Source organism: Chrysemys picta, chromosome 4 (genome assembly GCF_011386835.1).
Source record: "Chrysemys picta bellii isolate R12L10 chromosome 4, ASM1138683v2, whole genome shotgun sequence".
NCBI classification, from domain to species: Eukaryota; Metazoa; Chordata; order Testudines; family Emydidae; genus Chrysemys; species Chrysemys picta.
The window spans coordinates 6,301,635-6,328,251 of NC_088794.1; the positions used below are offsets into that span (position 1 = coordinate 6,301,635).

Consider the following 26,617-nt stretch of genomic DNA (forward strand, 5'->3'; position numbering starts at 1 on the left):
GGACTTCTACGGGTCAAAAATATTGAAGTCTCCTTTAAATGTCAGCCCCCCAAATGGGACAGGACGATACTAGGACGGTGATTCAGCTTCCTGATTTTCCAGTGCTGTTTCCTTTAAGCAAGCAGCCTCTACAACCCTGCTAGGGTTGTACCTACAATAAACGATGTGCCCGGATGAACACCCCTACACAACTCAGGCATTTCAACCCCCCTAGTCCACTGATAGGCTCCTGATTCTATTGAACCTTCTATCTAGTCACCCACAGCCCTTCCTGTATCATTGATAGCCAGATGACATAAATATCTCATGGCAGTTTGGTGGCTTATGCTAAAAGGTTTGTAGGGGTTTGTTCTCAACTGGGCTCTTTCTGAGTCAAATCAGCAAAAATAAAATGGAGTGAAGGGTTTTCTCTTTTGCACTGCTGGATAAGGCCCCCTTTCTTCTTCTGGAGACCGAGGTAGCAAACGCAGGGCTTGGGGCACTGAGCGCTGGGGCTGTGGGTGAGCGGGGAGCAGCCCAGACAGAAGGACACAGAGAAGGAGCAAAGGAGCCCCAGATACAGCCAGAGAAGCAGTAGTAGCGTGACCCTGAGGAAAAAAACTAAGGCTGTAAGATTTTGGGTGAGCAAGTGTAACATTCATGTGAATTTTTTATGTCTGCTGGGCTGGGTGCTTGCATCAGTGACAGCAACAATCCATCCTGCAGTTCAAACAAAAGCTGGTGAGGTTGGTGCTGGATTTTAGATCCGATGGGCGTTTTAGATCCTGGGGGAGTTCATTCCTCAGCACTGGATGGCTCCGGGAAAGCTCTGTCTCTGGCTCAGACGAGCCTGCCCCACCCCCTCCTTCATTTGTGTCACTTCTTCAACGGTCACCCTGCGCGGCCGAGGACATCCTGCCATTCAGTCACCCCGGCTCAGGCCTGTGGATAAGGCTGATGTTGCTAACTTTATGTTGTGTGTTTAGTGTATGTGTCCTAGGGGGTCGCACACTCGGTTGCTGCTGGCGGGTGAACTTATTGCACACACCAGAGGATTCTCACATCCCTCCATTCCCACCCACAACCTTCCTGTGCGCCACCATCCCATGCCCCTCAATTGCAGGGGCTCTGTGTGCCCCCCAAACTCCCTTCTCCTCCCATACTAGGGACCTCGTTTTCCCCTCCAATGCCAGCAGCATTGTGTGCCTCCCATTGCCCCCATACCAGGGGCTTTGTGTCCCCTATTCCTCACTCTCCCAATGCCTGAGTCCCCAATTCTCACCCATGGCAGGGGCTCTGAATGTGCTGCCATTCCCCCCCATACCAGGGTTCCCTAGTCTCCCCCCCCCACAAGGAGTTGTGTGTGCCCCTCATTAATCCCTCTCCCTTCTCTCTCAGGCCAGGAGCTCTGCCTCCCTCCCATTCCCACCTTCCCCCCCCATGCTGGGGGTTCTGGGTGTCCCCTTGCCCCTCACCAGGTTCCCCCAATTTCATGCTGTCTGGAGTGACTCACAACTGTGAGTGCCAATCTCAGGTCAGACTGTCAGAAAACAGGGCAGCCACCCCAAGCCGGTGATGTGGTCTGTAATTAGATTTCACCAACCAGTAACAAATGTGAACTCCTGGATCACTGTTCTAGTCTTACCAGGGAATCACAAACAGTCCACTTCAGCTCTCCAGCCCATTTTACCATGCAAATAAACAGGACTTCTTCCATCCCTCCTCCATATTGTTTTTTTTCTGGGACATCAGCCATTCAGGTGGCCAACATCTTACACTCCACTGGGAGGATAGGCAGAGCTGAGCTGGCAGTGTTGCTATGCTGGAGGCATTAATCCAGCCATAAGCTAGTTCTTTGATCTATAGGCAACTGCAGAGGTGCTTGAAGATGTGGCTCTGCTAAATGGATGCCAGGAGCTTCATGTGTCCCCCATTTTGCCCATTGTGGTTTACTGATTTCCTCTAAAATCAAAAGGGTTCTGGCCATTTCACTGCCTGGAATTCTGGAATTGATCAGATGAGACATTGAAAAATTATCCCATTACAGACAGAGAGACAGACAGAGAAATGGCACCAAGCGGAGTGTAAGGGCGTTGCATGGCTGGCCAAAAGTGACATTTCTAGACTGTTTTTTAATCTCTTGGATGGGGCAGCATCCACCGCTTCCCTTCCTCGCCCATCCCCCCATCCCCACAGCACCCCCATGCAGAGGGTGGCCGGCAATCGCAGAGGGTGTAGCCAATAGCACCATGGCGCCTCAGCCTTACTGCCCTCGGTGAGGGGGATGTGCGGGGCAGAGCGCAGGGCAGATGGAAAGACCATTCTCAGGGATGGGATGGGCTTGTGGGGATTCCCTTTGAATCCTCAGGGTCTGTTGGGTTTGCTGCCTGCATCCCTCCCTTCCCCATTACGTTACACTGCAAACCTCCCTTGTTGTTGTTGCTGAAATGTTTTTTCCCTCCCATGTGTTTTCCCATGGAAGGTGAGAATCAGGGCCAGGCTGTTTGGTGTCAGATTAGCCGCAAAAGTGCAGGTTATTTGTCCTAACCACTGCACCAGTAAAATGCAGTGGTGAGGACAAATTTGGGATTTTGGTCATTTGCTCCTTAAGACAAAGATGCAGAAACTCCACATATGGGTCTTTCCCTCATCTTTAATTTTGCCATAAATTCTATGTGATGTGAAAAAGCATTGCTTCTTTATCTGTTTGGAAGCTGCAACCTGTGTCTTATACTAAAAGAGAAACAACATTTCATATTTAGAAGATAAGGGATTTTTTTCACATGCCACATGTAAAGAAAATTCACTGCTGTAACTTTCCGCTCACAACAGAGTTTCTCAGCCTGTTTTTTACTTCACTGTAAAGGCTTCCTTTAGGCTCTCCAGGGCCTGCTCTTTGGTTATTTTATACCAGTCACCAGGGAGATCGGCAGGGAGAGCATCAAACGCCTCAGCAAACTGGTGATTGAATTCCTTGAAAACAAACTTCCAGTAATCGGAAGCCGTGATGCTGGAATCTGGCTGGATGCGCCAGTCCGGAAAATATTTCTGATAATCTTTACAAGGATGAAACTCCCCTTTTGTCTCTGTACATCTAAATGTGTTATTGGAAGCCACAGAAGAGGAGCATATATCATAGGCAAGTCTCCTTGTTATATTCTCCTGGCTTTCCCCTAATCCTCTAGGTCGATGCACTGATGCTCTATGCTCTGTATGTGCAGGGGTTCCTGCGTCACAGGGGACTTTACAGAACGGACACTGCTTCCCACAGCCAAACACTCGCTTGAAGATCTCATCCTGGGGCTTCACTGCAAGTTTTGAGAGTTTTGACTCAATATCCAGATTTTCAAAAGTGGCTAAAACTTGTTTTTCCAGATCAGGAATAAACTGTTCTATAAAAGCTGAAAATTGGTCTGCACTTGCTGTGTTTTTAAACAGTATCACTTCTAAGCTGTCCCTGGGAATGACTAGATCCTGCTGCAGCTTTTCACAAAAGTTGTCTAAAAAGGCAGAGACTGTCTTAGTCTTCAAATATTTGGAGTTTTTCAGAACATCACTGAGCTTATTAATTATTGGGGAGACAATCCTTTTCTCCAAATCTCCCAGACTTGCCTTCTCTCTGTAATGTGTTAACACGTGTTTCTGTATCTGGGTTTTGATAAAATCTACATAATTCCTTGTGTATTGCAAATAACTGTTAAATTCATTTTCTTCCAAAAGCTTCTTCAGAACAAAGAATTGGAAAAAGCTCCGGGTGCTGTATTCAGCACACTGTTCACTGCTGAGAATGTCATCCACGATTTCTGTCTTGTTCACATAGTCCACCGGGGCAGGTCTGAGACACTGATCACAGAAATCGTAGGCCCTGTTTTGACCCTCGTCCTTCTCTAAGTACAGAGCTTTGAACGTGGAGAGATACTGAGGTTTCAGTTTCCCCAGATGCTGCAGAGGGTCATTTTCTGTAATGAATTCTTCATGCATCTTCTGAAATGCCCGAGCTGCAATGTTTCTCTCCACATGGTTTCAAATTCTTTCTCCTGTTCATCATTATTTAGCTTGCATTTGCTTTTCCTGCAATGTTTCAGAAGCCTGTCAACTTTCTCTTCAATTCTTCTCTTGTACTGTGACAGGACAGCATCTGTTTTATGTCGGCCTTTTCTAATTTCAATCGCTTCTTTCAACTTGCTGAATGAATAACTCTCCAGTTCATTCCTCAGACCATCTGCACTTCTCCTAAAATCTTCTTTGTATTTTTCTATCAGGTGCAGATTTGCTGCTCCACTTTCAAAATATTGTTTTAAATGATCCAAAATCTTTTCTGCTTCTTGCCTCAGTTTGTCCTGTGCCTCATTCTTTAGTTTGGTTAAAACATTGGTGTCTAGTTTATCTGGTGGCTGATTTTGGATGAAAGTTTCCTTTTCAGATACCCAGAGGTGCATCATCTTGCGGAAACCCCATTCCCATTCTGCATAATTTACAGACAACTGGTTATAGGCGTCAGCAACAAGACTGTTTCTAAAGCTGAAGATAAAGTTCTCATGTTTTACAGCATTCCACATGCTCTTCACCCATTCAAGAAATTGGGGGATGTCCTTGGGGGATCTGTCCCCCAGTCTGGCTTAACCTGTTCCTCCCCCCGTTCAATGATAGAGCTAGATAGGCTCTATTAGGAGTTTTTTGTTTTGTTAAGTGTTCACTAGAGCTGAAATCACTGCGGGGGAGGGGGGGGGGCAGCATTTCTGCCCAGCCTGCTCTTCAGGTACCCCCACTAAGAGCTGATAATCACTAAGAGTTGGGAGGCAGATGACAGCAGAAGGTGACTGGTGAGCAGGCAGCCAGCAGGAGCGGCGAGCAGGTGAGCAGGTGGCCAGAAGGGCAGCTGGTGGGCCGGCCAGCGGAGTGGAAAGGAATGGCATGTTCAGAGCAAGTGTTCAGATTGCAGAGCAAGCAAGGTGTCTTCTTCCTTCGGTGGGAGGTGAACTCACACAGATGCACCTCTGAACCCTGGGGCCTCACCGACCAAGGACAACTACAGTGAGTGGGGTGTGGTGAGGGACCAGAGAGGGGCACAGAAAAGGAACTTTTGGTTGTAAAACTCAAGAACTTGAGGTGGAAGGCACTGCCCCACGCACTCTGGGGTGTGTGTCCTGCTCACAGTTTTATGATTATGAATCCTGCTTGCAGCATTTTCCCTAATTAGTTGGGTGACTTCCATCCATTCATTAAAAATTTCTCTTCTACACTCACACTTTGTGCTTGCTAGTGGAGAAGTATTGCAGATAGAGGCTGAGGTTGGTGTCAAGCAGAGCTCATGCACACAAATACTAGAGAGCAGATGCTGAACAGGGGTTGGGGAGAGTGGAAACAGATTTCTTAACCCCCCCAGTCTCATCCACCCCCACTGCCCGCAAACTCCTGCATCAGGGACAGGCTGGTCTCTCCCTGGCTCGTTCCTTACCAGCTCTGCTGAGTCTCTCCGCCAGCTGTCTCTGCCTGATGTCTCTCAGCACCTTCACAGCCACCTCCACTCCGTAGCGCTCCCTATAGTGACTGATCAGCAGGTCGGTAACATCCACGGGATCCCCCTTCTCCAGCTGACCCCAGGGAATGGCTTGTGCTTGAACCTCTTGAGATCATCCTTCCTCAGATCATCCAAGGTTTCCAGCAGAAGGTCTCTCCCTGTCCCCTCCATGCCACCCTCCTCGGATGGGACCCTGGAGAAAGAGCTAGGCCATTCCATTGAGACAGTCAGGAAGTGGCTTCTCTATCTGCAGCCAGGAAGCAGGGCCTGGGGAACAGAAGTGAAACTAACATGCCCTGCCAATATCCGCTCCCAGCAAACCCCTCCCTGGTACATCCCTCCCAAACACCCAGCTGCCCCAGCATTAATCCCTTCAGTCCTACTCGTTTGGCAGCTTTGGCTCGGGGACAGGGAGAGAAGTCAGACTGGCACCCAGTGTGCATGTAAAAGTCGTGGTCCAATCAGAGAGCTGCAGCCCTGGGGATGTCTTTGGGGGGGGGGGGAAGGAGGGGCTGTTTGGGATGGGGTCAATGGGAGAGGGGTGGGGTGGAAGGGAGGGAGATTGGGTCAATTGGGGAGGGGTGGAGGAAGTTTGGGGGATCAGTCACAGGTTACAGGTGTGGGTGAGGGGAGGGGGAGTTTGAGGGGAGCCGGTTGCGGGTTGTTACGAGGGGTCAGTGGAGAATCAGTTCTTTGACCACCCCCCATTTGGGTCCTGCCTGCAGGGAGTTGCTGTGTTTCTGCTGCACTGGGCTATAGAGCCGGCTCTGAGGGTCCCTGCTCACAGCGAGGTTTCTGGCCTCGGCCAGAGCAGCCCAGGGGAGGGATGTGCTTTGTGGATCTCTGTCTGTGTAAATGCTGATAAACCTGGCGTGGGTGCTGCTTGGCCCTTTGGCAGAGTGCACCCGTCTGGTCAGGGGTGTAGATGCCATTCTGACACATTTGCAAGGGAGCGGCATGCTTAGCCTGGGTCTCTGCTCCACGATGCTAATGCTAGGGTGACCGGATGTCCCGATTTTATAGGGACAGTCCCGATATTTGGGCTTTATCTTATATAGGCTCTTATTACCCCCCACCCCCTGTCCCCATTTTTCACCCTTGCTGTCTGGTCACCTTAGTCTAGCTGTTATGGTTGCAGAGAAACCCATCAAAATGTGACTTGAAGATAATTGTTGCCCAGGCTCCCAGCACAGGCATAGTCCAGCCAGGGGTCTGCGTGCCCTGAGCCCTGGGGAGCCCTTCATAGCCCCCCAGCACCCAGCCCAGCCCCTGATTGGCTGCTCCAGCCTCCTCTATGCAAATGAACCCCCATCCCCTGACGCGAACGAGGGTGCAGGTGGCCCCTTGGGGGGAGGGGAAGTTGAAATGTTCCTGGTGTGACAGTTAAACCGACATCTCTGACTCCAGGGTGCAGGGGGGGAGGGGTTGAGCTCAGGGGGCCCCTCGGGGGCTAGAGAGGGGGGAATTCAGGATGGGGCCAGGGATGGGGGAGGGAGGAGCTTGGGAGGAGGGATCAGTTGGAGAGGGGAGGATTTGGGGGGGTCAGTTGGTTGACGGGAGCTTGGGAGGGGTGTTAATTGTGAAGGGGGTTTTGTAGGGTTCCCAGCTGTCTAATCAGAAAAACCCAAACACCCTTGCCCTGCCCCTGCCCCACCCCTTCACTGAGACCCCATCACTGCCCTGCCCCTTCTCTGAGGCCTTGCCCCCGCTCACTCCATCCCCCCCACCCTCACTCACTTTCACTGGGGTGGGGCACGGGGTGCAGGCTCTGGGTTAGGGCTGAGGGGTTCGCAGTGTGGGAGGGGGCTCTGGGCTGAGCCTGGGGAAAGGGACTAGGGTGCAGGAGGGCGCTCAGGGCTGGGGTTGGGGTGCAGGAGGGGCTCAGGGTGCAGGACGGGATGTGGGGTGCGGGATCTGGGAGGGAGTTTGGGTGTGTGGGGGGGCTCAGGGCTGGGGTGCAGGAGGGGTTTGGGGTGCAGGACGGGATGTGGGGTACGGGATCTGGGAAGGAGTTTGGGTGGGGGGGCTCAGTGCTGGGGTTGGGGTGCAGGAAGAGGCTCGGGCTGTGGGCTCGGGTGTGGGGTACGGGATCTGGGAGGGAGTTTGGGTGTGAAGGGGCTCAGGGCTGGGGGTTGGGGTGCAGGAAGAGGCTCAGGGTGCAGGCTTGGGTGTGGGGTGCAGGATCTGGGAAGGAGTTTGGGTGGGGGGGCTCAGTGCTGGGGTTGGGGTGCAGGAAGAGGCTCAGGGTGCAGGCTTGGGTGTGGGGTGCAGGATCTGGGAAGGAGTTTGGGTGGGGGGGCTCAGTGCTGGGGTTGGGGTGCAGGAAGAGGCTCGGGGTGCAGGCTCGGGTGTGGGGTGCAGGATCTGGGAAGGAGTTTGGGGGGGCTCAGGGCTGGGCTTGGGGTGCAGGAAGAGGCTCGGGGTGTGGGCACGAGTGTGGGGTGCGGGATCTGGCCGGGTGGCACTTACCTCGGGTGGCTCCAAGTCCCAGTCGGCGGCGAATCGGGGCTGAGACAGGCTCCCTGCCTGCCCTGGCTCTGTGCTGCTCCTGGAAGCATCCAGCACGTCCCTCCCTGCAACCCCTTGCGGGGGCAGGGGATCTCCGCGTGCTGCCCTTGCCTGCAGGTAGCGCCCCCGCGGCCAATGGGAGCTGCGGAGTCGACGCTCACGGCGGGGGCAGCACGTGGAGACCCCCTGCAAACCTCCCCGCCTAGGTGCCGCAGGAAGGGACAGGCTGGCTGCTTCTGGGAGCGGTGTGGGGCCAGGGCGGCCAGGGACCTGCCTCAGCCCCACTGAGCCACCGGTCTCTTAGTGGCTGATCTCCCGGTTTGGCTTTAGGAGCCTCCAGGAGATCGAGCCCGATTCTGGGAGACTCCCGGCCAAACCAGGAGGGTTGGCAACCCTAGTGGGGGTTAGTTGGATGAGGGAGGGGGAATTTGGGGGGTCAGTCAGTAGAGGGGAGGGGGAGTCAGTTATAGGAGGGGCTAATTTGAGAGTGGGGGAAAGAGGGGTTAAGTTAGGGGAGGGGTATCAATTGGGGAGGGGAAGGGGGACAGCTGGGCAGGAGTTGGGGAGGGGGTTGGTCAGGGGAGGAAATGGGGAGTTTGGAGGGGGCTGGTGGAGGGATTTTGGGAGGGGGTCAGTGAAGAATCAGTTTGTGACCCCCACGCCCCTCACGTCATGGGCCCTGACTGCAGTGCGCTGCTGTGTTTGTGCTGCACTGGGCCATGGAGCCGGCGCTGGGGCTCCCTGCTCACACTGGGGGGTCTGCGGGTTGGGCTGGAGCAGCCTGGGGCAGGGCAGGGCTGGTGCTACCATTAAGGCAAACTAGGTAGTTGCCTAGGGCGCCAAGATTTGGGGGCGCCAAAAAGCGGTGCCCCCCAATTTTTTTTTACAGCGTTCCTGGGCCGCTCCACTTCTCCCGCCTCCCAGGCTTGCAGCGCCAATCAGCTGTTCGGCGCCGCAAGCATGGGAGGGGAGGAGAATTAGAGCGGGGGCGGCGTGCTCGGGGAGGAGGTGGAGCAGACGTGAGCTGGGGTGGGGAGCTGCTGCACGGCTCCCTGGGGGAGGGGAGCTGCTGTGGGGGGGGCGCCTCAGGGCAGGTGGGGGGAAGCTGTCACGGGGGGGGGGGGGTGCGCCTCAGGGTGGGGTAGGGAGGCGCGCAAGGTGGAAGTTTCACCTAGGGTGCGAGACTTCCTTGCACCGGCCCTGGCGGAGGGACATGCCTTGTGTCTATGTAAATCCTGAAAACATGGCACGGGGGCGCAGAGTCCTGGTCTGACTCATTAGCGAGGGAGCAGCATCCTCGGCCCAACTCTCTGCTCCATGCTGCTGCCACGGGGGTATTTGGGAGCTGCCAGGGTTTGAGGGGAGCAGCCTCCCAAATACCCCCGTGGGACAGCAGCTCCGTCCACCACAGATCCAGCTTCCTTTGCTGCAGGAAAACACCACAGGGTAAGGCTGAAGGAGGAGTGGGTGAGGGCAGATAACTGCATGGACCTGGAGGGTTACCCCATAACTCTGGATAGTTCAGATACACTGTCCATACATTGAATTGTCTGAGGTTCCCTCATCACTAGATTCAGATGGAGTTTGGCAGTTGTGAGGATGGTTTATTATGGCATGCCATTAAATGGAGTGTGTGACTATGGTAGTGTTTCCCAAAGTGTATGGCACAACTCCCCGATGAAGGCATGGGGTTAAAAGACGAGTCCTGGGGGCACATACACATCTCAACTGTTCTCTAGTGTTCGCTTTCATTTTTTTAAAAAGTAAGTCTAGCTGTTATGGCTGCAGAGAAACCCATCAAAATGTGACTTGAAGGTAATTGATAATGCAGTGTTGTCTGTCTGAGTCCGCAGAGACCCTGAAGTAAGAGGTTGGAGAGGTGTGAAGTGCCCCTTTCATTTCAGTGGGGACTGACTCAAATGCCAGTGATGCTGTTTTAAAAGTCAGCACTGTGAACTATTTTGCTGCTCAAAGCATATAAGAAAGAGGAGGAAGTACATTATGAAGATCTAAAATATGGCTAGGCCTTTAACACTAGATGGCGGTATTAGTGAGTCGGGGGGAGAGGTAGTGTTTGATTTCAGTTTACTGAAGGGGGCCTCAGTTTTCAGAAGTTAAGGAAAGACTGGCTCATGGTGAATCTTGTATGGGATTTTGCAGTGATAAGGCTGATTTAATATAGGATGTTGTTATATGGCGTTTGACAATTATTAATGAATTTGCATGTTTTTTTTTAAATATTCTTTTGTAGGCATAAGGGTTTGATTTTCAAACTGAGCCTCCAGTTTCACTGCTGAAATTTTGCATCCACAATAAATTGTGGCCCACAATTTTTTCCCACAAAATTGTTGGTACAATTAACTGAGGAAGCAAATTTTCACCTGCTAAACTGGAGGGTCAGTTGGAAAATCAGGTTAATAGTTACAGCTTATAAGAATCAGAAATACTTTTGTCCCTCTGGTGGGAAACAGGCTGGCTTACCAGCCCCACACTGCATAGTGCATGTGCACAGTTCCCCTGCCTGTTGGAATCTTCTCATTTATAACCTGTTCTTGTCTATGGTCTCTGAGTGCCTTCTGCATTTGTGAAGCTGGGGGTGGGGTAAACAAAATTTTCCTCACAGTAAATTGCAGTGATCAAGTGTGTGGTTCATGCAAAATTAATCAGTTGGACCAAACACCTATGATGCTGTTGGGAGAGTGATGAAGAAAAGGGTTGCCCCTGTATTATAAGGAACATGGAATTAGGCAAGAATGCTGAAATCCATGATAAATAATGGTGAAGAGTCAACATCCTGTTGGTGTGGGAAAGGGTAATGCATTATACTAAGGGGTCTATCCATCTCTCTCATTTGAAATGATCCCTTATCCCCATGAACTGTTCCTCTTAGGATAATTTTGCTGTAAAAAGTCACATATGAACATTATAATGAATCAACATCCAGTGACTATAAAGCAAAGAATTGTATTAATTTTATTTTGTTCTTTTGTATAAGTTGTTTTGTCCTTATGCGATGATGAATTTTCAACAGCATTAAAGCAGTATGCAAGGCTAGTTCGCTAGTAGACATTAGTACCTGCGTCTAAAAGTATGCGTAGCACTCTGACCCCTGGATTAATCAACAGAAATATATTACAAGAAGAAAATAAAACCCTTCATGTTTGAAGTAACCAGCTTTAAGCTTTTCTTCCCTGCCCCAACACGCGTTTTATCAAATTAATAATAATAATCACAGCAATAACTTGCCATTCTTTAATGTTTTCCATTAGAGAAATGAACATTATTGAATTAAGCATCATAACCCACAGAGAGGTGGGTCAGATTCATTATCCCTTATTTTACAAAGGACAAACTGAGGCATAGGGAGGGATCGGGGAAGTGAAATTACCTAAAGTAACAGAGCAGGTCAGTGGCAGAGCTAGGCCAGAACCCAGGAATCACTATTCTCAGTACCTCTGGCCCACTAGCCCACATTCCCATCTCAGAACTAGGAAGAGAACCCACGTGTCCTAGTCTTTAGCCATCAAGACCGTCCAGCCCCCGACAGATAGAGAAGAGAGAGTGAGGTGCTGCTCTGTGCCAGGAGCCCCTTCTTGTTAGACTTCTTTTAGAATCCTAGTTCTTTTCATTGGATTATTTTCAGCACTGGAACCCTGAGCTGCTCTACAAGTTACCGTCTAGATGGTTTATTCCACCCGTTACTTTTAGGAGCCTAGTCATCAGGAAACATGGTAATGGGGGAAGTGAGTAGATGGCATGAGCAAAGATGAGGAGACAGACCACAGGTGGGGGTGAACAGAGTACATGGAATGGAGGACAGAGATAGCACTACAAGTGAGCCATCAATGGAATGGGATTTGGTAATTTCTGATCATGGTACACTGTCCCAATTATAACGGGGGCCAGAAATGAATATAACCCTTTATCTGGAATGACACTGTCCAGCTTTTCTAATAAAACAGATTTTGTTGGGCAAAATACGATTACATGGTATGGTGTATCCTACCCTTTGAGTTTAGCTGCCTGGGTCAGGGTATGGATACTTGAATTAGTAGGAGAGTTGATCTGTTTTGGGAGTGAATTAATTGGTTATTGGATGTCACCTTGGCTCTGGTGAAATGTATCTGTGGTTTGAGCATTCAAAAGCCTAAGACTTGATTCTCTTACAATTAAAAAAAAAAGATTTTCATTCTGAAGTTATGAACGGTGCCTGGTAGCTTCATAGATGAAATTACATATTTGTTTGAAGTTGGATTTTTTTCATGTCTGTTTTTAAATCAGAAGAATGTTCATTTTCCTGTCTGATCACATGTATATTCCATTTAAGCGGATTATCTGCATGTTTATTTCATAGTAAATGCTTCCTTTAGGCTCTCCAGAGCCTGTTCTTTGGTTATTTTTTGCCAGTCTGCTGGGAGATTGGCTGGTTTAGCACCATACTCCTTAGCAAACTGTTGATTGAACTCCTTAAAAACAAATTTCCAGTAATCAGAAGCAGTAATGCTAGGATCTGGCTGAATGCGCCAGTGCGGGTAATATTGACGATAATCTTTATAAGGATGATCCTTCCAATCTGTGTCTGAATTTCTAAATTCAGTGTTGGAAACCACATCAGAAGAACATAGAGAATAGGTAAGCTTTTCTGTTACCAGATTTTGGTATCTTCCTAGCCCTTGAGGACGATGTACTGATGCAAAATGCTCCTTATGATCCCCTCCTCCTGCTTCGCAGGGGACTTTACAGAACGGACACTGCTTCCCACAGCCAAACACTCGCTTGAAGATTTCATCCTGGGGCTTCAGTGGCAGAAGGGAGAGCTTTGATTTAATTTCCAAATCTTTCAATTCAGCTAGTATTTGTTTCTGAAGATCAGGAAGGAAGGTTTGAATAAAAGTAGAAAATTGATCTGGATCTGCTGTGTTTTTAAACTGTATCCCCACCAAGCTATCCTTGGAAATGACTAGGTCCTTCTTCAGCACTTTACAAAAGTTGTTTAGAAAGGCTGAGACTGTCGTAACACTTTCATCTTTGGCTTTCTCCAGAGCATCCCTGACTTTCTTTATTATCGTGGATAGAATTTCTTCCTCCAGATCTTCCAAATCCTCAGCCTCTCTGTAGTAATCTAATATGTGCCTCCATATCCAAGCTTTGACAAACTTTTCATAGTTGAGAATGTATTTCACATAGTTGTTGAAGTTCCCATCTTCTAACAGCGTCTTCTGCACAGTGAACTGGAAAAAGCTCCGGCTGGCATATTCAATAGACGGTCCGCTGCTGAGAATGTCATCCACTATTTCCAGTCCGAGTCTTTTGCTAACATAATCCATTAAGGCAGGTTTGAGACACTGATCACAGAACTCCTTGGCTCTATTTTGTCGGGCATCTTTTTCCAAGTAATGGTCTCTAAATGTAGAGAAATACTGAGGTTTCAGCTTCTCCAGTCGTTGCTGAGGATCATTTTCCTTGAGAAAATCTTCATGCATCTTCTGAAATGCATGAGCGGCTTCCCCCAAAATGTGAAGTTTCAGATCAACTTCAAAGCAAACAGAAGTCTGCAGTTTTTTCACTTCCTCCTGTTGAAGTTTCTCATTGATCAAATGCAACAATTCTCTGCAATAGGTTTCATCATAGTCTGCCTTGGAATAGACTCTCTCTTCAATGTAACTATTACATTGGGCCATCAAGGCTTCAGCAAGTTTTTCTATTTTCTGTGACCGTTTTTTTGTAAACCAATGTTTCACAGCTGAGGTAAATGAAAAGTCTAAATATTCAGTTCTCATTGTGAAAGAGTTAATTCTATAATTCATCAAGCTTCCTGCTTTTTGTATCTTCTGATTGACAGAACTCCCTCTGTTATCCAGGTCTTTTCTCAGATGGAACTCTATATCTTCATGAATTTCATGTTTCTGTAAACAAATGGGCGATAATTCTGAAAATGTTTCTTTCCACATTTTTTCAAATTCCATTTCCAATTCTTTATTTTCCAACTTACTTTCTTTTCTCCTGCATTGGTCTAAAAGCGTGTCCACTTTCCCTTCAATTACTTTCATGTACTCAGCCTGGATATTGGCTATCTTGTGCTGGCCTTTTTTAATGTGAATGGCTTCCTTACATTTCTTAAATGAATAACTTTCCAGCTCAGTTTTCAGGCTCTTTGCACTTCTGATAAAATCTTCCCTGTACTTTTCTATCAGATGCAGATTTGCTGCCCCGCTTTCAAAATATTGTTTTAAAAGCTCCAGAATTCTCTGTTCTCCACACAGTAGTTTCTGTTGCATTTCATATTGTGACTTATCAGCTTCTAGTTCATCAGGAGAAAGATTCTGAATGGCAGTTTCTTTTTCAGTTATCCAGAGGTGCATTTCCTTGCGGAAATCCCATTCCCACTCAGAATATTTCACAGACAGCTGGTTATAGGCTTCAGCTATGAGGCTGTTTCTAAAGCTGAAGATGAAGTTCTCATGTTTGACAGCATTCCACAGACTCTTGACCCATTCAATAAACTGTGGAATGTCCTTGGGGGTTCTTTTAAGTGAACGGTTCTTTATGAATTCAAACAGATACCTCTTTAACTCATACACTTTTTCACTGTATCCCATATTCACCGGAGCCATGGGAGGGACTCCATGCCACAGCCCAGGGATGTACCAATTGTGTTTTTCCAGATCATACTCCATGATATCAGAAAATTTTATTTCCTTGTTTAGTTTTTCCATCTTTGCTGCAGCTTTGATCATTTCATTCAGCTGCTCCAGGAGGTGTTTCCTGTCCCTCATGTTTTGTTCATGTGCAGACACATCACTGACGTTCTGATGCACAAACTGGCAGTTTGGCTTATGCCCTATTTTTTCCATTCTGAGAAATGCATGGACCACAATTTGCAGAATATCCTTCATTTCGGTGGCGTTCTCCATGGCCATGTTAACAATGGTTATGTCACTCAGTCCAATCACCAGTGTGGCCAGCTCATTGTCATGTTGATAACTGTCCTCCAGCTTGGCCAATTCAGGGGCTTTCAAGCCTTCTGTGTCTATCACCAAGATGAAATCACAGTCCAGTTCCTTTTTTAAGATCTCTGTAACTTGAATGAGCAACATGAAGGCTCCTCGTGTACATCGGCCACTGCTCACTGAAAACTGCAGGCCGAACATGGTGTTGAGGAGGGTGGATTTCCCAGTGCTCTGCACTCCCAGCACTGTTAGAACCAGCATTTTGGACCTTCCCCTGAGCTTGGCATGGAGCTGGGTCAGAACATCTGTCACCCACTGCAGTGGGATGTTGGATGCATCTCCATCAATCAGCTCAATAGGAAACCCTTCCAGCATCAGGTCAGCTGCTATGCCTGGGAGATGGCTGAATTGTCTTCTACTTTTTAGAATTTTGCCTTCTTTAACCATTGAGTGTTCAGCCTCATAAAACTGCCCCAACTCACGCATGAAATGCTCAACCCCTAAAGACGTGGAAGATATTAATTTATCTAGTTCTGCCAGCCGTTTGGGGTCATCTCCTAAAGACTTGCATTTCTCTTTGTATTCAGCCCGTAGTTTAGAAAGATTCCCCCTAGCAATGTGATCCAGCTGAAATTTCATCCATTTCAGGAAATAATGTTTTTCTAATGGAAATAGATGTTGTATTGCATCAATGAATTGAGTCAAACCATCAGTAAGGTCACATTTATTCTGTTGGTTACGTAATTCCAACATTTTATCTTTCAGCTGAGATTTATATTTCTCAGCAGGGATATCCCCCTGCCTTCTCATTCGGCACATTTCTTTTTCCACTTTAGCCAGGCTTTTCCATAAGTCCCCTTGGAGCCTCAGCATTTCTTGTTTGTAATATGCCACATCCTTTATTTCTGTGGTGATTTCTTTAACGCAGTTGCTCGCAGTCTGACATTCCACACGGTCTTCATCTATTTGGATTCCTAGTTCACGCGCTATCACAGCCATATCTTCTATACCTGTCCTCTTGGGAGAAGAGTTCATTATGCTTTGTATGGTGGACTGCAGCTTTTCCACAAATTTTGCTTTATTTGTGCTGCTATCTTTCATCAGCATATGTGAATTTTTCAGTTTCAGCACAGGGGCTAATTTGTTAAGGAATGCCAGAGTTTCACTGGATTTCCCAGCCTGGCGGTTGAGAATGAAGTAGTATTTAGTTGTGGATTCTTTCAAAGATGATAATAGAGTGTTCTCCCTTTCAGTGATGTTTTCAGCAAATATGAACACAGCTGAGGAGACCTCTGTTAAAAAGCTAAACTGCAGCCAGTGCGATTCAATGTCTCCACGTAGATTTGTAACTGCCACAGGTTCTGAGAAAAGATCCAAATTCTTCCTCCCACCAGGGAAAAACCAGGAAATTTCTATCAACCCATCTGCGATTTCACGAGGGACGTTCCCAGATGACAAATCCTGATGGATAAAGAAATCATGGTGCTGCTGGGAGGGGCTGAGAACCTCATTGAGGAGTTTGGACTTGGAGAAGCTGCAGCTCCCCATCCGCACAAAGGAAATGGTTGGCATTGCTGTGAGCACCAGGCTCTCCTCTCTGAACCCTCTGCTGTCTGCCAGGGAGTGTGGCCTCCACTTCCTCACAATGTCCCTCATGGCCCACAGCATTAGGGTGCACTTGGGGGTGTCGAGAGAAGGTAACAGCAGAGGGAGGGCAAACTGGCACATGGACATTTTGGACAGGATCTCCTGCTGTAGGAAGCTGTCTGAACAAAGCAGAACGGCACAGAGAAGATCAAGTGGATTCACAGAGACTTTAGTGTCAGAGTCACTAAAAAAGAAAATTTGTTCATCGATACCTTGTTCCTCCTCATCCACCCTGGTTCCTTGATCATGAGGTGCCCCACATCTAAAGCTTGTGCTTCTGGCTGTCACATTCAAAGCCATGACCTTCCTCAGGAAATGCCATGGTAAATCTCTTAATTTTCGAGGAGTCCAGTCCTTTAAACTTCCTGAGTTGATTTCCAGGACATCATTCATCCTGAGCTTTCTGCTTTCATACTTCTGTAATTTTAACTTGGAAAGAACTTCTCTGAATGCTTTTCTTCTCTCTGTAGAAAAGTGTTAAAATATGAACATAAATTTCAGAGCCGAAAATAGAGGGCTGAATTATCTTATTTGCAAAGGCCACTTGTGCTACCTAGGTGGTGGGAAATGGCCTGAGAGAACCTGTGTAGAATTCCTCCTGAGTAGGAGAACTCTCAACTTGTGGCAAGTTGGCAGAAGTGGCTCCCAGCCCCCAAATCCCTAGCACAGGGAGACATAAGTGGTGTTGTGGAGTGGAGGAGTACTATATCTGATCCTCCCCTGGCATGATGTTTGTTACAGACCTTGCATTAGTGGCATGAACTAGTGTAGGCCCCAGGCTGCTCTAATTTCCACAGGTTCTGGGATGTTGAGGATCAGGGAGATGTAACCGGCTCCCTGCCCTGACCACTCCTCACTACCTCTGAGTTGCAGTGGGATGCAGTGGAGAAGCAGGGTCATTGTGATTTTTGTGATATTGTTTGGCAATTGTTGATTGTGACACTAGGGTAGTGATGCAAAGCTGTAATTAGAGGATGGCAATACATAGAAGTGACAGATACATCAAGGAGCTACACTTCTCATGCGCTTCAATAATTATTTAGATTGCTCTGTATTCTTAGTTTTCCCTCTGTTAGTATGTTGCTGTTAACAGTCAACGATGGACATTAGTGATTTTTTTAATCTTGCCCATGTTCCCAACCTTTCTTCGTTCCTCTCCCATAAAAATGATTTATAGGGACATATAGACAACTGCAGCCTCACCTGAGGACAAATCCACGTCTTCCATGATACAATGTGCTCTCTTCTTTGGAGAGTCGGGGGTCATAATACCACTCACAAATCAGGCCTTCTCACAGCTCACTGCTATATGCAGCTGCCTTTGTGCCTTCTAGTCTGATAATATGTACAGTGCGTTACTAACATATCTATCCTGTCTAAAGATTTATACAGTACCCCTCACAGTGGTATCTGAGGACTCCTGCATCTGCTACATCATTAATCCTGGGGTTTTAAATGGAGATGTTCTAAACTACTAAGGAATAAGGCTTAGTATTTTTGTATGGATTATATTAGCTAAAATATTCAAAGCCATCATAAATCTAATAGTATTGTTAACTAATGAGATGCAATACTAATGACACATGCACATGGAAAATTATATGAGAACTACCTTTGGGAAGGTCTTTTTGCTTTTGTTCTGGGTCTTGCTGAATAGCAACTTCTTGCTCCCGAATTAAAGAATCTAGGAAGAAATCCAAAGGAAAATATATTATCACCTTTCTGTCCTGAATGCAGAGGTTGTCAGTGTATCAAGGACCATCAGGCAAGAAATAAACAATTTCATCAACACTCTACTAGAAGGAGATGTTTTGTATTTATCAGACCTTCCTTAGGGGAAAGGTGGGAAGCTGATCTGGGAATTTCCTCTTTTGCGAGACTTAAATTTGACTGCATAAAACCTTTGTTGTTTGTTTTTTTGTTTTGCTTACAGTAATTTAGAAATTAGGCCGAAAGAAGCCTTTTCAAATTCTTAATTTTAATCTAACTGTGTTGGAGTTTTTGCTTTGGTTGGACTATGAGAACATTACTCCAAAATTTGGACTTAAAAGGTCCATGGATGTTGGCTGTATATCCAGTTGCAGTTCAACTGGCTTGCCTCTTCTAACACTGACCTAATACTAAAAAGAACAGGAGTACTTGTGGCACCTTAGAGACTAACAAATTTATTTGAGCATAAGCATCCGATGAAGTGGGCAGGGCTGTAGCCCACGAAGGCTTATGCTCAAATAAATTTGTTAGTCTCTAAGGTGCTACAAGTACTCCTGTTCTTTTTACAGATACAGACTAACATGGCTACTACTCTGAAACCTGACCTAATACTGTTATACTCAATTGTACAGAAACTGAACTTTAGGAAATAGTCTTGTAGAACTTGCAAAGAGGAGTCGACTAAAAAACTGAACATACAGTGAGGAAAAGCATGCTGGGAAGAAAGATGGAAATCTACTCATTTCTAAAACTTTTTGTGCTACTACCAGAAAAAATATGATCTTAACCAAAATATTTCACAGATTCAATGCTCAAATTAAACTTACAGAAATTAGTTGGTATTGTTAGGATAATAACCTCAGATTCTCTACAAAGTATGGTCCTGAACTGACAATCATAGTATTACCATATTGCTAATCATTTTGCTTTGAGTCACTACTCTCTCTCAGTGAAAATAACCAGAGAACTACTGTAACAGTGAGGGAAATACCACACTAACTTTAAAATTCTCAAGTGTTTCCTTTATTTAGCACTTTTTGAGTGGAACTTATTACTCTCCTTTCCCCCAAATGTAATGTGCCCTACTAGGGCAAAAAAGTCAATTTGTAAACCCACCTCTGCCTCTAAAAACTGTTCTGCTGCTGCCGTGGCTGACAGACAGCTCCCCACTCAGCAACTGGCTAAATATAGTTTCTCAATTATTATATTTATGGTTTGTATTGCAGTAGCAGCTAGGATCCTCGTCTATAATTGGGGCCCCTATCTATTAGCACAGTGACTGATCCAGCTCCCACTGAAGCCAGTGGAAAGGCTCCTATCGATTTCAATGGGATATGAATAAGGCCCTTAATGAAGCACTGTCTGGAATATATTTTTCTTCCAGTGTTATAACATTCAGAGAATTATACCAATAAATAGTAATATCTAGTAAAATTGTCAGAACTAGTTCGAAGGTAGTTACCAATATCAATAATGTGATGCAGTAGCTAGCAGGAAGGGTTGTAAGAGGCAATACCTTTAGGAAGGTCTTTCTCTACCAGCTCTGGTACTTGCGGGGTGTCAACTTTCTCCTCTGGAATAAAACAATTTGGCAAGGGAGCCAAGAGGAAAACTGCACTAAGTGAAATTCTCTTCTCTACAGGTTCTTACACCACACTCATCACAGAAGTATCCGAGCACCTTCCAGCAATGCATTAAGCAGCATGATGCACCTCTGTCAATTGTTTGTTCTCTCGGCCTATCCCCAGAAGTGTGAGCAGGGGTGTGTTTGGTTTTGGAGTTTTAAAAAGAAATATATATTAGAGAGCGCAAGGCCAATGAAAGACACCTTGCACTTTGGCCAGAAGTTGGTGAGGTTTGTGATGGTCCTTAGTTCCTGGGGGAGTTAATTCCACAATCGTGGGTCAGCCCCTAAAAAAGCTCTGTTCCAGTTTAATTACATCTGTCACTGAATAGAAAAATAAGGTCACTCTCTGCTTCCATTGACAAATAAATGAGACGGGGAGTTCTTTTACTCTGAAGATTATACATTTTTTCTAGGTTATGTGAGATGGACATAAGGGTCTGCGATTTGGCTAAATTCCCTAAAAACCCCCACACTGAGATTGTCCTAAGGGCAGACCCTCCAGGAATCTCCCTGTTCTACCAAGAACAGAAATATTCAGAGACAAATTGATAGGAGGGGCTGCTGGTGTTGGGTTATTTTGGTGTTGATATCAGAGTGCTTTCTGCCACTGATATATAGGATTTGGTATAAGTCCTATTAACGGAGTCATGATGCATAAATTATCTGACAGTGAAGTGGGAAGATAGCACCTTTCTCTCTGCAAGGTGCAAAACATTAGAGTACAGGGGATGGAGGCAGTGAGAGGTATGAGATCTATACACTCAGAAGCTCTCATAAAACTTTTTAAACAAAGTCTGAGCTGTGTATCTAGGATTGAGTTAAGACTGACAGAATGACAGATTATGATGGTCTTCTCAATTAATTCTCCATCAGAAGATAATGTTGTTGTATATTGAATACGTTATCTTTGGGCTTGTCTACACTACAGATATTCACAGAATCTGGATCCATCTTCTAAAATGGTTTATTCCATGTGCAATTCATATCTACACACAACAGGGTTAATGTATGGTTCCTCACTGTGTGGGTTACCTAGCCGGTCTGCATGTGAGCTGGGTTGAAAACAACTGACAGAGTGTAGCCAGGACTTAACATTGTTCCTTTGCTGCATAGACATTTACATTAAAATATATATTTCTTAATATAGATCTCTGATTGGAAATGTGGACATATTCAATTTTATGGCTATCACATTCTTTCCTTATGAAAAATAAAAATAAAATACAACTCACCATAGCTTAAATATAAATCCTGATCTATACCTGGAAATACAATTTCTAAACACTCCAGAAATTGCTGGCAGGATGATTCCCCCTTTTTCTGTATCAGAATCAACAATTTTCTTATTTTCTTCTTGGGATCCTCCTCTGTTTTATCCAAGGTATTGTACTCCTCCTCTGTGACAATGGATTGGGAGAGTAATTCATCCAAGATGAGTTCTAGGTTTTTTTGAAGAATTTCAATTAACCTTTTTCTTTTGCTGCGTATAATCTCTGAGGGTTTTTCACCAGCAGATGTTTCTAAATCACAAGTCCTAGGACAGAAAAGATTTTTTTTTTAAATATAAAGAAAAAGGAACAGGATTTGTGAAGCAGCCGTGGTTAGCTTTAATATACTTAGTCTTGTAGCATTCTTGGAACATTAGCAGGTAATCTGCAAGTTAAACAATTTGAGATGGAGAATAAACACGTTTTCTCCTAAAACGTTTGAGTTGAAAATTGTCACTTCAATTGAAATTTTCCTCTTCTTCAAGTTTGAAAATAAAAGTTGACTTTTTTTCTCTGAAATCATGGGGGGGGGGAGGGGGGACGCTTTCACTTTTTACTTTTCTTCCACTTTTGTCCAATTGGATTTTTTTTTTAAATTAAGATAAAATAGAATTTTTTCCACCCAAACAAAACAAAAAGGTTCATGACAACTTTAAAATACTAACAACAAGGAGTCTGGTGGCACCTTAAAGACTAACAGATTTATTTGGGCATAAGCTTTCGTGGGTTAAAAAACCTCACTCTTCAGATGAGGTTTTTTTACCCACGAAAGCTTATGCCCAAATAAATCTGTTAGTCTTTAAGGTGCCACCGGACTCCTTGTTGTTTTTGTGGATACAGACTAACATGGCTACCCCCGATACTTAAAATACTAATAATCTTTTGTTCTCCCCACCATGCAACATGTTCATTTCAACCAGCTGTGCTTTTGAACAGAATACTTCTGTGCTAAAACAACAAGGAGTCTGGTGGCACCTTAAAGACTAACAGATTTATTTGGGCATAAGCTTTCGTGAGTAAAAACCTCACTTCTTCGGATGCATAGAGTGCTAGTTGCTCTATCTAGTGTTCAAGGCTTGTATTACACCATCAAAACTGCTATATATTTAAAAGCCAATGATCCTCAGTATAACTATATTTTGTAGATAATCCCTGCTCCAAAGAGCTTTCAGTTTATTTTTGGGTATTGTACAGCACCGAGCACATATACTGTCAGTTGTAAACAAGTAGGTACTATATTTTGTATCTTGTCTTTTATATGAACTGTATTCTAAATGCATTATAGTTTTAAATACTGTAATAAAACTATAAAGTTAATATAAAGAAAACAGGGGAAGATAGAATTGAAATGTTTAGAAATGGGAGAAAAGAGAGATTTTCAGATAAGATCTTAAAACAGGTGAGAAACCTTGATGAGGTAGAAAGTTGCTGGGTGTTCCAGATGGTAGGGACTTGCAGAGAGAGAGAGGCTCTTGCACCACTATACCGTGATTATGGCGGCTGCTAGATGCACAAAAGGATGTAGAGGAAGACAGAGGTTTGAAACATATGGATGGCGGTTCTGAAATGGAACCTGAAATAAACAAGGTGCCAGCGGAACTGTTTGGGAATAGGTATAAGTTGGACATAGATCTGTGGACATTTGAGAAGTCAGCAGGGGCATCAGGCACACTGTATGGAGGAGTCCGGGGAGGTGAGATTAGAGGAGGGAACTGCCATTGCCCAGGCCAGAGGAGATGGACATCTAGATGGGAATCTCAACAGAGGAGGAATCTTAGGGAGGCCATAGAGGGAGTGTCAGTATCCCAAGGGAGAAGGGATGGTGGCCTGTCTGGGACCTTATAGAACGAGGAGCTGGGACTCAGACCAGTCATTGTTGAGGAAGCTGCAAAAGTGTAGGCAACAAAAAATAAGAGGCTTTGTTCACATGCCTGGTTTAAATCCTGGGTGCATCACACAACTTGGAATGAAGTGAAAACCAGGTTTTGTATGGAGAGGTTTGTTCAGCTGTAATGTTGACCCTGTTGACTGTCTAGTAAATATTTTACATAGGGCTGCTGGGGCCACACAAATGTGTTGACTCATTGGTACCCAATGTTACTTGTACAGGAAGCAAAATGGTGTCAAAATAGGATATAACTTTTGAATCACTATGGACCAATTCCTCTGCCTAGTGCACAGGTCTAGCAAATGGGCGGTGGTGGTCTGGGCAATGGGAGCCTTCTACAGACTGATTCAGGCCACCAGTAGACCCCAAAGCAGCTGCATCCCTCTGGCCACCAGTAGACCCCTGAGCAGCTGCATCCCTCAGGCCACCAGTAGACCCCCGAGCAGTTGCATCCCTCTGTCCAATGTAGCAGATCTCTGTTGCTGTGGATGCACCACCCCATCTCTACCCATGGAGTACTAATCCACAGCATGTGGGGATTGCAGACCTCCTGTTGAGTGATCTTACCACATCCTTCCCCTGCACAGTAGAACTACACCTGCTCTGTTGTATGAAGGGCCTTCTATGGCTCTTTCTCAGGTTGGAGGACTTGGCTGTATAAGAACTTATACATTGGTGACATTATGATTGGGGCTCACAAAGCACGTGGATTTTCAGATTCAAATTCTGCTCATTTACATCCTTGTGAATCCAGAGAAACTTCACTGGCATAACCATGGATTTACTCTGGTGTGACTGAGATCAGAATCTGGTCCTAACCACACTGACATCAGGGGTATTTTTCTGGATTTACACAGGGCTGACTGAAACCAGAATTCAAGGCTACTACTTAGGGTTACCATATTTCGAGCCTCCAAAAGGAGGACACTCCACCGGACCCCGGCCCCACCCCCAGCCCCGCCCACACCCACGCCCCAACTCCGCCCCTTCCCCAAAGTCCCCGCCCCAACTCCGCCCCCTCCCCTGCTTCCCGCGAACATTTGATTCGCGGGAAGCCTGAAGCAGGTAAGGGAGGGTGTGGGGGGAGGAGGAGCGGCCCAGGCTGCCCCCCCCCGCGTTTCCAGCCTGGGCCGGCCCCCGGCCGAGCACCCCCTGGCCCCGCCGGCCCCCGGCCGAGCATCCCCCAGCCCCGCCGGCCCCCCGGCCCGCTCAGCACCCCGGCCCCCCAGCCCGCTCAGCACCCCCTGGCCCGGACCCCGGCCGAGCACCCCCTGAACCCCCCGGCCCGCTCAGCACCCCTCAGCCCCGCTGGCCCCCCGGCCCGTTCAGCACCCCCCGGACCCCTAGCCGAGCACCCCCTGGCCCCGCCGGCTCTCGGCGCTCCCGGTCCCCGGCAGCGCCGGCCGGCGCTCGGCCCCGCCGGCCCCCCAGTAGCGCCGGCGCTCGGTGCTCCCGGTCCCCGGCAGCGCCAGCACTCTGCCCCGCCGGCCCCGGTCCCCCGGCAGCGCTGGCCGGCGCTCTGCCCCGCCGGCCCCCGGCTCCCCGGCAGCGCCGGCACTCTGCCCCGCCAGCCCCCGGCAGCGCCGGCGCTCGGCCCCGCCGGCGCTGGGCGCCCCCGGCAGCGCCGGCACTCTGCCCCGCCGGCCCCCGGCAGCGCTGGCCGGCGCTCGGTGCCCCCGGCTCCCCAAAAGCGCCGGCACTCTGCCCCGCCGGCCCCCGGTCCCCCGGCAGTGCTGGCCGGCGCTCTGCCCCGCCGGCCCCCGGCAGCGCCGGCGCTCGGTGCCCCCGGCTCCCCGGCAGCGCCGGCACTCTGCCCCGCCAGCCCCCGGCAGCGCCGGCGCTCGGCCCCGCCGGCGCTGGGCGCCCCCGGCAGCGCCGGCACTCTGCCCCGCCGGCCCCCGGTCTCCCAGCAGCGCCGGCCGGAGCTCGGTGCCCCCGGCTCCCCGGCAGCGCCGGCACTCTGCCCCGCCAGCCCCCGGCAGCGCCGGCGCTCGGCCCCGCCGGCATGTCCTGATCTTCCCGGACATGTCCGGCTTTTTGGGATTTCCCCCCGGACGGGGATTTGGAGCCCAAAAAGCCGGACATGTCCGGGTAAATCCGGACGTATGGTAACCCTACTACTACTAAGATTTTCACAGTAGTGCAGGAAATCTCGGAATAGTCTCTAATCACAGCTCATTATAACTGTTCAGAGACATTACCCTTTGGCTGGTGTTCTTGATGGAGTGGCTCCCTCTGGTTCCTTCTCAATAGTCCTCGCTGCCAACAGGTCACCAGCTGGTGCTGACTCCGGCATGTTTCTCCAAGGTCCGATAAGTTCATTTGGGGCTTGTAGGAACAATTGCTCTGGTTCCAGAAAGGAAAGGGTTACATTTCAGAAAGACAGTTTATTAATCTTAAAGATTCCTAACATATCCACACAAAAGCCTTTTTAAAACCTACACAAAAGCCTATAATCTATGACCTCTCTAAGGTCATGTATTTGTAACTGTCTTGTTGCTTCTAGTCCAATTAACATTAATCAGATGAGACTAGGGCATGACATGAGTTAGTTACAGCAGGTTTATTTATAACAGAAAATATGAGATTCACAAGCATGCCCCAGTTAGCAATTTCACTTTTCATTGTAGGTGTTTGCTAGCCCATAGTGTGTGTGAGTGTTGACCTACTGTACCTAATACTGCTGAGTTTCTTTCCTTGTCTAATTTGGAAGCTTCTGTCTGGTAAAACCATAGTGCTGAATCTCATACAGTATGTGTTCGTATGATGGGTAAAAAAGGGAATGTGTTGTCACAGACTAAAGGATTCTAAAGGTGATTCTTTTAGAAAGTCTCTCACCGTTGTATCTGCAGATATAGTGTAATACCGTGCAGACAGGGTGGATGACACCTTAAATGTTTCTTAAACATGGTATGTCCCAACCCCAACTGCCTTATTCTGGCTAAACCTTATTGATTTCATTGGGAGCTTTGGCAGGGCACCAGGCCTAAAGGTTAAATCCCAAAATGTTGAGGATAAATAAACCTTCAGAATTCTCTTTCTCTGAAGTCAGGGGGACTTCTGGGCTCTTCGCTCCTTTCCCTTTCCCATTCTCTGAGGTTGCAGAAGCTTCTAGGATTTCAGATTCCTTCCCCTTTCCTGAGGATGCAGTGGCTTCTGGGATCTCTGCTCTATTTCCTTTTGCTGAAGATGTGGTGACTTCTGGGCTCTCGGCTCCATTTCCTTTCTCTGAGGATGCGGCGGATTCTGGGCTCTCAGCTTCGTTCCCTTTCTCTGAGGATGTGTCGGGTTCTGGGCTCTCAGCTCCGTTCCCTTTCTCTGAGGATGTGTCGGGTTCTGGGATCTAAGCTCTGTTCCCTTTCTCTGAAGATGTGTTGGGTTCTGGGCTCTCAGCTCCATTTCCTTTCTCTGAGGCTATGTCGGGTTCTGGGCTCTCAGCTCCGTTCCCTTTCTCTGAGGCTATGTCGGGTTCTGGGCTCTCAGCTCCGTTCCCTTTCTCTGAGGATGTGTCGGGTTCTG

The 26,617-nt window shown here is 47.5% G+C and overlaps 2 protein-coding genes across 4 annotated transcripts; both read right to left on the minus strand.

Annotated features, from left to right (window-relative positions):
- Positions 1-1,393: 1,393 nt before the first annotated feature.
- Positions 1,394-5,922, minus strand: LOC135983311 (interferon-induced very large GTPase 1-like). Its single transcript, XM_065594208.1, has one exon. The coding sequence runs from the start codon at positions 3,958-3,960 to the stop codon at positions 2,830-2,832; it is 1,131 nt and encodes a 376-aa protein (XP_065450280.1). The 5' UTR covers positions 3,961-5,922; the 3' UTR covers positions 1,394-2,829.
- A 3,618-nt stretch (positions 5,923-9,540) lies between these two features.
- On the minus strand, positions 9,541-26,611 carry LOC135983309 (interferon-induced very large GTPase 1-like). 3 transcript variants are annotated; one of them, XM_065594206.1, is made up of 6 exons: positions 26,123-26,438; positions 25,300-25,444; positions 21,175-21,476; positions 19,832-19,888; positions 18,218-18,289; positions 9,541-17,069 (listed from the first exon to the last, which is right to left on the minus strand). In XM_065594206.1, the coding sequence occupies exons 2-6, from the start codon at positions 25,392-25,394 to the stop codon at positions 12,352-12,354; spliced, it is 5,244 nt and encodes a 1,747-aa protein (XP_065450278.1). In that variant the 5' UTR covers positions 25,395-25,444; positions 26,123-26,438; the 3' UTR covers positions 9,541-12,351. The 3 variants fall into 3 exon arrangements, with proteins under 3 accessions (XP_065450278.1, XP_065450277.1, XP_065450276.1); XM_065594205.1 differs by lacking the exon at positions 19,832-19,888 and having other exon boundaries at positions 21,205-21,476; positions 26,123-26,611; XM_065594204.1 differs by lacking the exon at positions 19,832-19,888 and having other exon boundaries at positions 9,745-17,069; positions 26,123-26,611.
- Between the last annotated feature and the right edge of the window lie 6 nt (positions 26,612-26,617).

What these genes read in the sequence shown, in the direction of transcription:
- LOC135983311 (XM_065594208.1), bottom strand. Translation starts at nt 3,960, where the DNA reads ATGCATGAAGAATTCATTACAGAAAATGACCCTCTGCAGCATCTGGGG.
- LOC135983309 (XM_065594206.1), bottom strand. Translation starts at nt 25,394, where the DNA reads ATGCCGGAGTCAGCACCAGCTGGTGACCTGTTGGCAGCGAGGACTATT. An exon ending in GGATTTATATTTAAGCTATG is followed by an intron (nt 19,889 to 21,174) that starts GTGAGTTGTATT and finishes GTTTTATTCCAG; the next exon opens with AGGAGAAAGTTGACACCCCG. An exon ending in GCAAAAAGACCTTCCCAAAG is followed by an intron (nt 17,070 to 18,217) that starts GTAGTTCTCATA and finishes ACTTTTCTACAG; the next exon opens with AGAGAAGAAAAGCATTCAGA.